Source organism: Natator depressus, chromosome 3 (assembly GCF_965152275.1).
Source record: "Natator depressus isolate rNatDep1 chromosome 3, rNatDep2.hap1, whole genome shotgun sequence".
NCBI lineage: Eukaryota > Metazoa > Chordata > Testudines > Cheloniidae > Natator > Natator depressus.
In genome coordinates, this window is record NC_134236.1 from 4,403,575 (window position 1) to 4,417,715 (window position 14,141).

General features: G+C 46.8%; 1 protein-coding gene across 3 annotated transcripts; it reads right to left on the reverse strand.

The window, feature by feature from the left end:
• Positions 1–619: 619 nt before the first annotated feature.
• CCDC25 (coiled-coil domain containing 25) lies at positions 620–13,720 on the reverse strand. 3 transcript variants are annotated; one of them, XM_074947341.1, is made up of 9 exons: positions 13,591–13,720; positions 12,345–12,392; positions 11,371–11,410; positions 8,443–8,494; positions 6,957–7,032; positions 6,226–6,329; positions 4,226–4,428; positions 2,889–2,934; positions 620–862 (listed from the first exon to the last, which is right to left on the reverse strand). In XM_074947341.1, exons 1-9 carry the CDS (start codon positions 13,613–13,615, stop codon positions 833–835), a joined length of 624 nt encoding a protein of 207 aa, XP_074803442.1. In that variant the 5' UTR covers positions 13,616–13,720; the 3' UTR covers positions 620–832. The 3 variants fall into 3 exon arrangements, with proteins under 3 accessions (XP_074803442.1, XP_074803445.1, XP_074803443.1); XM_074947342.1 differs by lacking the exon at positions 620–862 and adding an exon at positions 2,573–2,608; XM_074947344.1 differs by lacking the exons at positions 11,371–11,410; positions 12,345–12,392; positions 13,591–13,720 and adding an exon at positions 11,350–11,369 and having other exon boundaries at positions 622–862.
• Between the last annotated feature and the right edge of the window lie 421 nt (positions 13,721–14,141).

The following is a 14,141-nucleotide window of genomic DNA, read 5'->3' on the forward strand; positions in this document are numbered from 1 at the left end:
TTACTTAGTCAAGTGTTCCGAGTCGGCTTACGGGCTTTTCAAACGCCAACACTCTTTATTTGCAAAGTTAATCCTTTAGAAGAGCGGAGCCACGCGTGTAGCCCAGTCCAATTTAGGACTATCCTCATCTACAGGTGTGCAGCCTCTGACACCACACCCCCAGCATGCATTGCTCCACCTCACTCAGAATGGTCAGGCTGCTATGCAGGCCAGGACTCTTCTCCAGAGGCAGCAGCTCCATATTAAAACGAGGGCAACTACGCTTTGCTACATTTACAAGATAGGTGGAGCTCTCTGGATCCAGGCAGATTTTCAATCTGCCCATCAGCTGGGCCAAATACAGGCTCCCCTGGTTTATAGGGATCCCCTGGTTTTGATGAACACACACATCCCATCAACAAGAATCACTCAGCAAGAGGGGAGCAGAGTCCTCAGGCCAGCAATTCTGATTTCAGGTTTGAATTTATACCAGGGAGACATTACAGTAATGGAAACATTTTTTAAATAAGTCTATTGCCAATTCACTAAGGCAGCACAACACTCCTGTAGCTCACATTAAGAGCCCCTCCCTCAAAATAAATATATCAAGATCCTTGTAGAACCAGAATGTATGCTCCCCCTCCCCCCCTTCTCTCTCTCTCTCTCTCACACACACAGTGTTAAGATACTGTCTTTAGGAGATACATGGCACAGATCTGGTCAGATATTGCCAGTGAAGGTTCAAACAGGGTCTGAAACTGAAGTCAGAATTTGGTTTTTTGGCATCTTATTGAGGGTGAAAAATTAAGACATGGAGTCCATCTCATGATTCAGAAAGGAGAGAGTGCCCAATTCACATGAAGTCATCTGAATCATTGCCATCCTGTGGAGAAAGAAAGAAGGGAATTATTGAGATACCTTTTTAAAATGGAAGTTTAACACTGGCGAGATAAGTTGAAAGCCACTGGACTACACTTTCTTCATTTGCTGACCCCTAAAAAATTTCAAATGGAGGTGCAGACACCTTTAGAAATCTTAGGCAGTCTGCAGACACTCAGACAAAGCTGCTGGTGTAGTCAGCCGTCTCTCCCATTGTTTAAGGAAGTGGCGGAGTTTTTTCTGGTTTCCATACATAGGCCACAAAATCAGCCTCAGCTTACTCAACAGGCTCATGGTCAGAGTTCTGAAACTAACAAATCCCAAAGCTAGGTCCTTTGGATGTTGTTGCTAACATTTCACATGTTGAATACTAGTATTCTCCTATTCATTCAAGAAGTATGCCCCACTGAGATTTTCCCCTCTAACTCAAAGCCTGGGACCCAACCAGCCAACTGTACAACTACAGATGAAATATAAAATCTGCAGTGCTTGCTAGCCATCCAGTAAATGAGCCCCACACATTCCTAGTACAGCGGGTCATCCATCCACGTGTAACCCTGGGAGGCAGGGGCTGGTGATTAAGCTCGGATAACCCTTGACCTGCTTACTTCAGTAACCTTTACCTATATCATGCGACTCGGGCCATGAAGTGGAGCTCAGTCTCTTGCCAGCACTCCTGTGTATCAGCCCTTTGTGACCTTAACTTGATCTGACCCCAGCATAAAGGCACCAGTCTGATAACACACGTAGCTTAGACACAGAGGGCGGATGACCCCATACATGGGCATTTCCTTTACATTTCCTCATATGGCATGTCACTAACCAGACACAGCTTGCACACGCATAGCAGGAGGAGCCGCTGCTTAAACCGCATAGTTCTTTTTACTCTATCACGGTCATCTGTGATCTGGAAACCAGCGAGAAGAGTCACCCCTCCCCCCCAAAAAAAACAAACAAACAAAAAACCACCCCAGGAAAACCATAAACCTATCTCAAGCAGCTGCTGAGCCTCTGGGGATGTGATGGGTGAACAGATTTTAAATTAAAATTTGTGAGAGGCACTCTGAGCTCCTCGTTTGCCTGGAGATATCACCAATGCAACAGAACGCGAGGGTACTTGCTTTCAGAGGAAGGATACCAGGCACAAAGCAAAGGGATGCAAGAGCCCTAGTATGCACAAGGGAAACGATGCCTTCCTCACCCAGCTTAGCCCCTTATGTAACCCAGCTCCCATTCATCTCTCAGCACTCATTTTCCTTATGTTTGCCCATGGTCATCTCAGTCCTTGTCTTAATGCTCCGACGCCCAGCTCTGCGTCTCATAGCATGCGGCTCCTAACACAAGATGCTCCCTTCTCTCCTCCTTCAAATCCACCTCTTCAAGTAATCTCAGCTGCCTCTCTATAGTCTCCTGGCCCTTCCTCTCCTGGTCTGTTGTCCCATGTCTTGGCTTCAGTTGGCCTTTAGATTGCCTACTCCTCAGGACAAGTGAGACACCCTTGGTTTAAGGGCTATGTGCACCTTTAGTCACAGAGTAATACAAAGATAGGTGATTCCACCAGCCCCAAGACAAACCAGACACTGGACTAAACAGGCAAAAGGACAAACAGAATTTCACTTAAAATTCTTACTCTCCTTTTGGTGGCTGTCCCACCACAGCATAGTCATCCTTCCCACACAAAACGTCTCATCCCTACTGACAAGAGGCTCTGCACACAACCAAAGGGAATTCAGAGCAGCAGAGTGGGAGACTGGAGAGAAAAGAAAGGAGTGGATGCATCCTTGGCCCGTTTAACATCTCTGGAGGACGTTGCAGGAAGGAGACTCCCTTTCCCTGTAATCATGCACTTCCCCTCTCCTTGGATTTTGTTCTGTAACTCCAACAGTAAGAGGGGGATAACGCGTCGAACAATTCACCACATGCAGCTACTGGGCTGAAACTTGCTTTCGCATCTGTATCCTCATACCCTACTCTGATTCTTATTCAGGCCTCTGGAAGCAAGGTCTTCACAGGTGCCAGCCTGAACATACCTGGTTGGAAGACATGTTCTCAGACTTCATTAGTGAAGAGTAGCTCCTGTAAGGGAAGAGAAATTATGTAGCAAGATGCATTTTTAAATGTACATTATGAAACAGGGCAGAGTGCCGACAAGATTAGCCCTCCCATTCTTCAGAGGGAATTCAAACACATCAGATCTCAACATTAGCTTGTCTTCTGAAGAACATACTCCATCCCTAACTGAAGAATCAGTGTACTGCGGGGAGCAAAGACACCTTGGCACAAAAAACACTTAAGTCAGAGATAGAAGAGATCACCATAGTCCATCGACTAGGAGCCAATGCATGGGTTTTCTACAACATTCATTCTTCACAGCTTTGTCCAGATACACTACCAGCGAGATAACTAATAAGGGGTTATAAAACCCTCTTTGCTTGAGGATTACTATAAAAGTGGCTTGTGGATGGCCAAAGCAGCTCATAGGCGAGAGAGATGGTGTGAGCTGTAATCCAATGTCCCTACCAGCACTCCCTCTTGCCTTCAGAAATTGAACTGGGACTAAGATGCCTCTGTGTTGGGGCTGTAAGTTATTGCTCCTTTGAATTACTGAGTGCACCAACAGGAGCTGTGGGATCTAGGCTCCCTGAATTCCAGCCTCATGACCATCTAAATTACTTACTATTTATTGTAACATTTTATATGTACAAAGCAGTCATAGGGTCAGACACACTCATGTGCGTCCAGGTTTGTTTGGTAGTCAAGGGGTTAACAGATCTACCTTATCTACTCTTCTCTCAAGGACCAACATGGTCACAAATGTTTTCTGCCTGTCTGCTGTCAGATTGGAAGATCAACACGTGCAGCTGTTCATCACAGTGCATTTACAGGCGTACATAATGCCTTTCATGTACACTAGGATTAATTTGTGTTTTTAAAATCACTATTTGTGAAGTGCTTTGAAGCTTGACAAGCACTACACAGACTTTGATTTTCACTAGAGCAATTCAGTGCTTTACAGATATAGCAGGCAATTCTACCCATTTCACAGAGTTCAGTGACTTGTCCAAGTTCATACAGCAAGTTGGTGGCACAGGTGGGAAAAGAACCCAGGAGTCCTGACTCCCAGCTCTGCGAACTATTCCTCATTCCAGTTTCTAGTAAGTGAATTGGGTGAATACATCTAATTCTCAAGACAAAGGCAAAGAAAGGGTTGCCAGGTACAGCAAATACTATTTCTTAAGACTGTACCAGTCTAAGACAGAACAGAGTACGACATTAACCAGGAACCACGACATGCCCTGATCAAAGTCTCGCTCTCACCACTGATAGGAAATACTCACAGTTACAGTTAGTCACAGCCATTACTCACCTGAGATCTTCCATTTCTTTCTTTTTCTTCATTTCCTCCTTCTCTTTCCGTTTCATCTCTTGGATCTGGGCTTTTTTCTCATTCCTCTCCTCTCTGTCCCGGGCTTCCTTCTCAGCAGCTAGGTCAGGGAACCGCTCCACTTTGGTCTTCTCTAGCCTGTTCAGTATCTCATTCACCTTCTTCTCCACTGTCACTGTTCTCACCTTTGGGATGGAAAGAACTATAATCCTTACGAAAAAATGCTTCCACCTTGCATTTCACTGAGAAAGACTTTCCACACAGTGAGGTAAATACAAGAAAAGGAGCATTTTCTCCTCTATATTTGGCTCCTGAATCTCATTTAAACAGATGGAAAGTCATGGCCATCTGGTGCTGTTCAGTGGCCTGTGTGAAAAGAGCTGGGAACACAGTACAATCGCCGACGGGCACAAGAACACAAACCACCATCACAACTATCACTAATGGGTTTTCTTGGCTGCAGTCTCAGCAGAGGGGCCCAGGATTGACTGAATCATGCAGAATGGTCATCCACCCAATCCTGAAGTGAGTTTCAGTGGACATGGGCTGAGCATGCTGGCAAGGGAAGCTCATGCTGCTGAGTGTGTTGTGCCCATTCTGTGGACCACTGTCTTCAACCCAGGGTTCCCCAGTACTGATGTGTGTTTTAACAAGCACTTTGCACTTCTACAGAACCTGCCACCCAAGGATCTCAAACTAGTTTACAGTCAAAAGTCTTAACACACCCAGAAAGGTACAATCCCAATTCTCAAGACTGGAAAATCAAGCACCAACAGCCTGAGTCAAAATCTGTTGAAGTCCATGCGAGTCCATTGACTTCAAAGGGCTTTGGATCAGGGCCCCAAGAGATTAAATGGCTTCCCCAAAGTCACAGAGGAAATCTGTGGAAGGGTGAGAGGCGGACTCAGATCCAAGACCTGGGCCTTTACCGCAGGACGATCTTTCCTTCTCTCCCCTGACAACCTAGCTCTTTTGCACACATCGTTCTTATGCTCTGGAAGTCAGTCTTCACGATTTCCTGGCAGGATGCTCACCTGGGTGCTAAGAGAGAACTCTTCTCTGAACGCAAGTCTGACTGTTAGCAATTTTGAAAGTGACAACTAGATTCATGCTTTAAGTCTGGAAGTTCCTTCAACATTGAAAATTATGAAAATACCCAGATTTTACAGGGAAGAGGATCTGATGAAGCCTGATTTTCAAGACTTCCCACTTCCAGAAGACAGGGGTCACCTATTACAAATGTTACCAGTCAGAAGCAAACCAGCTGCGATTATCGTGTTACCAGGCCAGAGGGGCTTCAATCTTACTGAAGACGATAATCCAAGCGTAGGTGGAAATTCAAGCAGAAAGTGTATCTGACACTTGGATGCTGTCTATTGGCAACGTTTTATACTGACCATAACGAGTTACTCAGCTCTGTATCCCTGTTGTAACTTGTGCCTTCCATTTGTTGTAGTGGTTTTACTTTACTACAGGGTTTCTCAAACTTCATTACACCACGACTCCTTTCGGACAACAAAAATTACTACATGACCCCAGGATGGGGGACCGAAGCCTGAGCCCATCCTAGCCCCAGATGGCTAAAGTCAAAGCCCAATGGCTTCAGCTCCAAGCAGGGGGCCTCTAACCTGAGCCCTGCTGCCCAGGACTGAAGCCCTCGAACTTCGGGTGGTGGGCTCAGGCTTTGGCGCCGGGCCCCAGCAAGTCAAAGCCAGCCCTGACAACCCCATTAAAATGGGGTCCCGACCCACAGTTTGAGAACCGCTGCTTTACTATATTCCGATACCCAAGTGGAAACTTAGTTTAGCTCATCAAAAAACAGCTGGGATTTTTCCCATGCCCCTGGACCACAGTAGTTTCCCCTGATTTAGAGCCCCTGCGTGAGACTCAGTATGCTCACTCTCAGTATGGCAGCATGACGGAGAAGGAAGGTACTGCAGTTAGCTGGTGCGTTTCTTTGCAGCTGCATAGCAACCACTTACATCCTTTTGTCTGTGAAACCCTATCTGTCCCACATCCATGTCAGCTGTTTTCTTCAGGTTGGTCCACGGCGTATACACCACGTTGATGTTGTTCATTTTGCAGCCTACAGAGCAGTAAGGGGGGAAAGAAGAGTTCTTGTATCAACGGCTCAGAAGTGGGAAATATTTCTATTCTCCGTCCCCACCCCAAACCTTCCGACGAGCAGTCTCCACAATCAGCCAGAGTCATGCTGTGTTACATAGCTTCTAGTCAGTAACATTTGTAAGGATCTGTCCTCTCCCTCCTATCTGAAGGAGCAGCATTGCAATGGAACAGAAGGACTTTGCTATATCGCGTTCTGTGGCAGCAAGGGCCAAAAAAGTGTTAAACTCCAGATGGAGTCTGGCTTTGCCAGAAGGCTGCCTGCTACAAAGAGGGCCTCAAGTGGGTATTAGAGGGAAAATGGCAAGACCCCTTTTGGCTTAGAGGCACCATCAGGAACCAGGAGATTAAAGTTTCAGTATGAAAATAGCAGCAGCAGCACCAGCTGCTGCAAGTGACATCTGTTTCCCATGAAAACAGCAATCTATGAAGTGTACTTAAACTTAACATTATTCTGATGTCAAAAACAAGAAATTTCAGGAATTTGGGATGGAATAGACACCCCCACACACACACACTCCCCCCTGCACCCCGTACACAGTCCCTTAACCTCCATAGGAGACTTGCCAATTTCAATACTAAATGTTACCTTGAATGCTATTGGCCTTCACTAGATGGGCGCAGTCTATCAAAACTTCTTTGGGAATATCATCCACTGTTTGCCCCTAAAACAGACCAATGAAACATGAGTGGTTTACTGTGCCATTTGAGGGAGCAATATGGGACTTATGAACACAGAATAAACACCACATCAACAGTGCACTTGGACCATGCTATGCAAACAGAGGTATGAGCCCCTGCATTACACACACAGCTTATAATACTTTACACTTCTATAGCACCTCCCAGCCAAGGATTTCAAACCACTTTACAGTTTTGCCTCTATACCCCTCAGAGTTATTAGCCCCATTTTACTGAAAGGGGAATGAGGTAGAGATAGGACTAATCATTCTAGGTCTCACAAATCCATGGCAGAGCCAGGAGCTGTGTTCCCTCAAAGCTGCACGGTCACCCAGGAGTGAATCAGGTACCGTGCACATCTGGGGGTGTGTGTTCAGGCGCCCTCCCCCTGCTGCTCTGCAGTCACATTGCTCCTGCCCTCTGCCTTGGAGCACCTGGCGAGCTGCTCCTGGGACCCTCCTGCTTGCTGTGCAGAGCACGGCAAGGGCGGGAGAGAGAAGGGGGTACTGATGCACACGCACGCACACACACACCCACCTCCCAACACATACTTGTGTTATTGTTGTTACTTCTTGGTACTTCCTGCAATGCACATATATTCTTGGTAATTTTATTCTTTCAAAGTGCTGTTATTTGTAGTTTTATTTCTCTTTTATGCTTAAATTTAATTCTTTGAGTAGTGAGTTCTAAAATGCTTAACCTGTCCTGACTGGAGTAATTATCCCTATGGTAACTTTTTAAAAATATATATTATAACGAGGTTTTTTGTTTCTACTGGTGGCGCACATCACCTCGATATTAGTGCACATAACAAAATTCATTCTGCACATGGATGGAAAAAATTAGAGGGAACATTGATCAGGCACTGTACTCAGATGAGGAGACTTCCAGCTTTGTCCTAGATTTTGGTTGCACCGTTTCCCCTGCCCTTCCTAGGTTGCATACTAACAGATGCCCAAGTTCTGCTACACACCTGCGCCCTTGCAGACCGCCATTAACATCAGAGGCGCCATGTGTGAGCAGGTGGGTCTATGCATTCAGAGCTCATAGTGGAATGGGAGCCTCAGATTGTAAGATCTTCAGGGCAGGTATCGTGACTTCCTATGTGTGTGAATAATGCCTAGCATATTATGCGCATCATCAGAACACAAATTCCCCCACATTTAGGTGTATAATCTCAATAAATATTGGAGGCAACAAACCCTCCTTAACCAGGGAGAACGAGACTTAACATTTCTGAAAGTTCTAGGGTTCAAAATAAGCAGAGAAAGCCAACTCCTGAAAAAATATTTTCTGGAAATGAGAGGATACAAACCCAATTTTTAAGCAATCCTTTGCAGGTCACTGTTATATCAGTACATATTTGTTTATCACAGCATCCCGGTGCAGTTTACCTTGTGTAATCGGAGGTACACGTGTGCAGAGGAGAGCTTATCCACATGAAACCTACAGAATAAAAAGGCACATTTAGCAGAGGGTCGCTTGCCCTGAAATAAATGCTACAATACAGCTTGCCATAACAGACTAGGAGTCCCATGGATAAAAGCATTAAAATAAATTCTGAACATGCATATTTGACAGCATGCAATGGATTTGTTACACCTTATCAGGTGTTTCAATCTTTGAGCAAATATTCACCCACCTGTAAGAGGAGGAAATTGAAAAGCTAAATATTTTCTCTGAAACATAATATACTTAGACATTAACAGAAAGATCTTATGAATAAGATATTGCTATTTGCTCCCTCTAGTGATTCCTATGGAAATGACAGACGTCTACCTTTTCTAAAAAAAAGAAAAGGAGTACTTGTGGCACCTTAGAGACTAACAAATTTATTAGAGCATAAGCTTTCGTGAGCTACAGCTCACTTCATCGGATGCATAGAATGGCTTTCTAACTAACTAATGATGTGAGAGAAACAAATTAGTATATCACTATAGCAAAGCATGTTATTAAAAGCGACGGTTACTCTAACAAGACCCAAGGATCTTCCATAATAGGGTATGTATATATTGCAATAAAACACTCACAGCTGGCCCATGTCAGCTGACTTGGGCTCATGGAACTTGGGTGCCCGGGTTATAAAATTTCAGTGTAGATGTCCAGGCTCGGGCGGGAGCCTAGGCTCTGGAGCCCAGCGATATCTACACTGCAATTTTATAACCCTGCAGTCCAAGCCCCGCAAGCCCAAGACAGCTGACACAGGCCATCCGCAGGTGTTTTACGGCAGGGTATACATACTCCCAGAGTCTTACATCCTCAATTTGCAGAGCTGGTGCAAGAAAAGCAGAGGCAAGGCACACTTCTTACACACTAGCTCCACCAATATGCCTCAGTCCACCCCCAAAAAGACCATCTCTAGGAATGAGAAGGGAGGACAGTCTATATGGCCCACTCAGTCGTTAGCCTCTCAGCTGAAATGGCTAACAAGGAAGCAAGTATCAATTAAGATGATGGGGTTTGTATGTGGAAGCCTGTCTACTGAAACAACTGGCCCATTCCATTTATTATCTAACAGCTTTACAAGGCCCCAAGCAAATTTGGCCACTGCCAACATAGAAAATCTGGCAAGGATTAACACAAACAGCAATCGATAGCATATCTGCAGCTAACAGTGAGTTGTCCTAACTGCCCTCTCTGATTATTTCCTTTTCCATGTAGGGGGACCAAACCTACGTCAACATGTGTGGTAGAGAGCAGTACCCACAGCCAGCCCTGTGCATGCGACCAGTTAGGTCTGTTTAGGTCAAGCACAGCTTTTGCCTCTCATGATTCTGAGAGTCGTTCAAGCTCAACTCATGGAGCCAGAACAAAGGCAAGAGCTGAGACAAGAAGACAGGGAATACTTCACTCTGCCTGGCAGCATGTGAATACAGTAGACATGATGGTGACATTGTGTATATACATGAACAAGAAGAAATCAGACAAAGGGATTGGGTTGGAGACCCAGCATGCTCCTGCAGAGAGGATACTGATCTGGGGGTCAGGAGACCTCAGTTCTATTCCCATCACTGTTGCTGATCTGCCATGTGACTTGGGACATGTTATTTCACCTCTGTGCCCGTCTCCCCTATCACTAAGGCCCTACCAAAGTCTTGGCCATGAAAAACACATCACGAACCATGAAATCTGGTCTCCGCCCACGAAATCTGGTATTTTATGTGCTTGTATCCTACATTATATAGATTTCATGGGGGAAACCAGTGTTTCTCAAATTGGGGGTCCTAACCCAAAAGGGAGTTTAGGGGGCTCGCAAGGTTATTTTAGGCAGGTCATGGTATTGCCACCCTTACTTCTGTGCTGACTTCAGAGCTGGGCAGCCGGAGAGCAGCAGCTGTTGGCCGGGCCCCCAGCTTTGAAGGCAACGCCCCTCCAGCAGCAGCAGCGCTGAAGTAAGGGTGGTAATACCATACCATGCCACCCTTCCCTGCTGCTGCCTTCAGAGCTGGGCGGCCGGAGAGTGGCGGCTGCTGACGGAGGGCCCAGCTCTGCAGCAGCAGCGCAGAAGTAAGGGTAGCAAGACCACACCAGGCCATCCTTACTTCTGCGCTGCTGTTGGCAGAGGTTCTGCCTTCAGAGCTCAGATCCCGGCCAGGAGCTGCCGCTCTCTGGCTGCCCAGCTCGGAAGGCAGCGCCGCTGCCAGCAGCGCAGAAGTAAGAATAGCAGAACTGCAACCTCCCCGACAATAACCTTGTGACCCCCCCCACACACACACACACAATTCCTTTTTGAGTCAGGACCTCTACAATTACAACACTGTGAAATTTCAGATTTAAATAGCTGAAATCATGAAATTTACAATTTTTTAAATCCTATGACTGTGAAATTGACCAAAATGGACCTATTCCCGAATAACTCCATGTGTGGGCACACCTATTCCATGTGCACACAAGCCATGTGGATAGCTCAGTGGTTTGAGCTTTGGCCTGCTAAACCCAGGGTTGTGAGTTCAATCCTTGAGGGGGCCATTTAGGGATATGGGGCAAAAATTGGGGATTGGTCCTGCTTTGAGCAGGGGGTGGACTAGATGACCTCCTGAGGTCCCTTCCAACCCTGATATTCTATGATTCTATGACAAACACTTGGGGGGGCAGGGACCAGCTCTTACTATGTGTGTGAGAAAGTACCTAACAGTGTGTCCCCAGCCTCGGTTGGGACCTCTAGGTGCTACTCTATAACAGCCCTCCGTGATTGTGTTTAAACTAGTTAATATTCTGAATAGCACCTATAGTAGCTAGAAGAGCCTCCCACTGAAGTTCACTATGAAGGGCATTTCATTTCACAAGCATAAAGGACTTACATGGCTCTTTTCAGTACCTACCAAATATCTTCAGGCCAGCCATATTTTATCAGGTCTTCATCTGCAGGCATTAAAAAAAGAATACTGAGCAAAGACGGATACCTCCCCCAGCAGCCAGCCAAACGGCCCATTGAGAGACCGGCAATGAGGGGAAATGATTGCTTGAGTTAGGGTCCTGAACTCATTTTGACACACCACTAGTTACTTTTTAAAAGCTAAAGGGCCTTAATATCAAGAGTGGTTGCACTACAATATGGCACCTGGAGAGTGAGTGTGATGGATCCCCAAATAAGGCCTGAAACACACAGTGCTCTCGGGCACAAAGGTGCGAAGGCCAAAACTCTAAACAGTTCTAAGTTCTCCCCCTTTTCCTCCACTCCACTCTCAGGGTTTTTTTTATTGGGAGACACTGATCTTTGCATAACTATCCTATGTAGGAGATTTTCAAGACAGCAATTCCCAAGATAAAAGCACCAACTCTCTTCAATTGAAGTGCTAATTTTGGTTTTGCCTTAAGTACTGAATGGCAAGCAGTGACATGAAATAAAGCAGGACTGTACCCTGGTTTGTTGGAAGAGGACACAGCAACAGAAAACATAATTTGAAGAACACTAACTCAAGATGGGAAAAAACTGACCATTTATGCAGGGAACAATTAAACTAAACAAATAAAGTGCTGTCAAACCATGCTAGGCTTCTACCATTGTTTCCTTGACCATGTTATAGCCTGACAAAAAGTCCAGAGTGCCCACTGACTTCAGATCAAGCCCACAGACAGCTTCCCCTCTCACCAGTCCCAGACAATGGTATAAAGTAATGCTATAGACTGCATAAGAAGTTACTGTATAGCATGATTTGCAAAGCAGCTATCATGAAAAATCTGCCTTCTAACAACGCAGTAAAATCAAACAGAAAAATTAAAAAACAAGGTTAAAAAGGCAAAAAAAAGCAAACCCCAACCTATCAAGCCTTGCCAAGTATTTTCATGTACTTACTTTCATATTTATCTTTTCCCATGTAAATTGTGTAAATGGAGGGAACAACTGAGGGATAGAAAGAGGACACATCAAAAGGCGTTTCAGACAAAACTGTGCACAGAGGTACTGACAAATACACCATCTATGTCAGTGGCTCTCAAACTTTTTTTTACACTGGTGACCCCTTTCACACAGCAAGACTCTGAGCGCGACCCCCCCTTATAAATTAAAAACACTTTTTATATATTTAACACCATTATAAATGCTAGAGGCAAAGCAGAGTTTGGGGTGGAGGTTGACAGCTCATGACCCCCCCATGTAATAACCTCGTGACCCCCTGAAGGGTCCTGGCCCCTGGTTTGAGAACCCCTGATCTATGTCTCTGAACATCTAATCCATCCCATTCCCTTCCCAGGGGCCAGAGCAAGACTGAGTCACTTTAAAAAGTCATAGAGAACAAACAACTAAGTTTCCACCAATTCCCTTGGAAGGCTAGTGAGCAGTATGACAGTCCTCGGGGCAAGACACTTCATGAGGTTTGGGCTCACTTTAGCTTTATATAAAAAAAGTAGGGTGCAATCCTATCATCTCAGCATAGGACTGGGAGTCAGAAATTCACAGCTCTGATGCTGACTCCCTTTGTGGCCTTGGACAAGTCACCTAAGTTCTTGAAAAAAGAAAAGGAGTACTAGTGGCACCTTAGAGACTAACCAATTTATTTATCTCTAAGGTGCCACTAGTACTCCTTTTCTTTTTGCGAATACAGACTAACACGGCTGCTACTCTGAAACCTAAGTTCTCGAAGCACCCTACCTAATTCCTCTCTCTCCTTGGGTGTCCACACCCACCACTCTGCCTAGACATCTGTATCATGCCATTCTGGGAAAAACTGGGCAGCTCTCCCATAACTCCCTCAGCAAGGGACAGCGCACTTGAAGACAGGCAGGGGAACAAGAGGGGCAGGGGGGTTGGGGGGCCCCGAGGCGGGGGGATGGGGGCCGGAGGGACACAAGAGAAGGGGTTCGGGGGGGCCCAGCGTGGGGATTGGGGGGGCCGGAGGGACACAGGAGAAGGAGTTCGGGGGGGCCCGAGGCGGGGGGTTCGGGGGGGCCCGAGGGAAACAGGAGAAGGGATTCGGGGGGGCCCGAGGCGGGGGGATGTGGGCCCGGCGGGGGGACACAGGAGAAGGGGTTCGGGGGGTGGGGCCCGAGGCGGGGGGATGGGGGGGCCGGAGGGGGAGGGGCTGGCGGCGCCGCGGACTCACCGCTGGAGGTGAAGTAGAACACCATGGCGGCGGCGGCTGAGTCCCGACTCCTCGGCCGGCCCGCCCGGGCTGCTCCCGGCGCAAGGACACTCGTCACGCCCCGACTTCCGGCAGGATTCCGGGACCGCGCACCGGAACCGGAAAAGCTCGCGCAACCCGCCGGCCGTACGCATGCGCCGGCGTCAGAACGGCGGCTTGAGCGCAATTAGAGGTCGGGGAGAGTGGGCAAGCCGCGCGCATGCGCAGATTTGGACTCTGGGCAGGTTGCTGCAGTAGGTTGTGCGCATGTGCATTGCAGCCTTCTGTTGCAAGCATGGCTATTGGTTGGTGGGTTCCCGAGCTACCTAGTGTAGTGCCCAGTGTCCCCAACATGGTGCTGTGGTTAGCACGCAGACCTGGTGGGTCTGCAGCTCTGGTCCTGTGTCACCTTGGCCACTTTTGGGGGGCGTGTAATGTTGCATTGGTGCAAATTTCTCTAATGTAGACGGGGGCTTAGTGCCTCTCTCTGGAGCACTTAGTCCCTGATGATGTGGGCCAATAGAAATGGTGAT

Coding starts and splice junctions, on each gene's coding strand:
- CCDC25 (XM_074947341.1), bottom strand. CDS start 13,615: ATGGTGTTCTACTTCACCTCCAGCG. Junction 6,330..6,956: donor GAAGGCCAATAGCATTCAAG/GTAACATTTAGT, acceptor ACTGCTCTGTAG/GCTGCAAAATGAACAACATC. Junction 2,935..4,225: donor AAAGAAATGGAAGATCTCAG/GTGAGTAATGGC, acceptor CTTCCCTTACAG/GAGCTACTCTTCACTAATGA.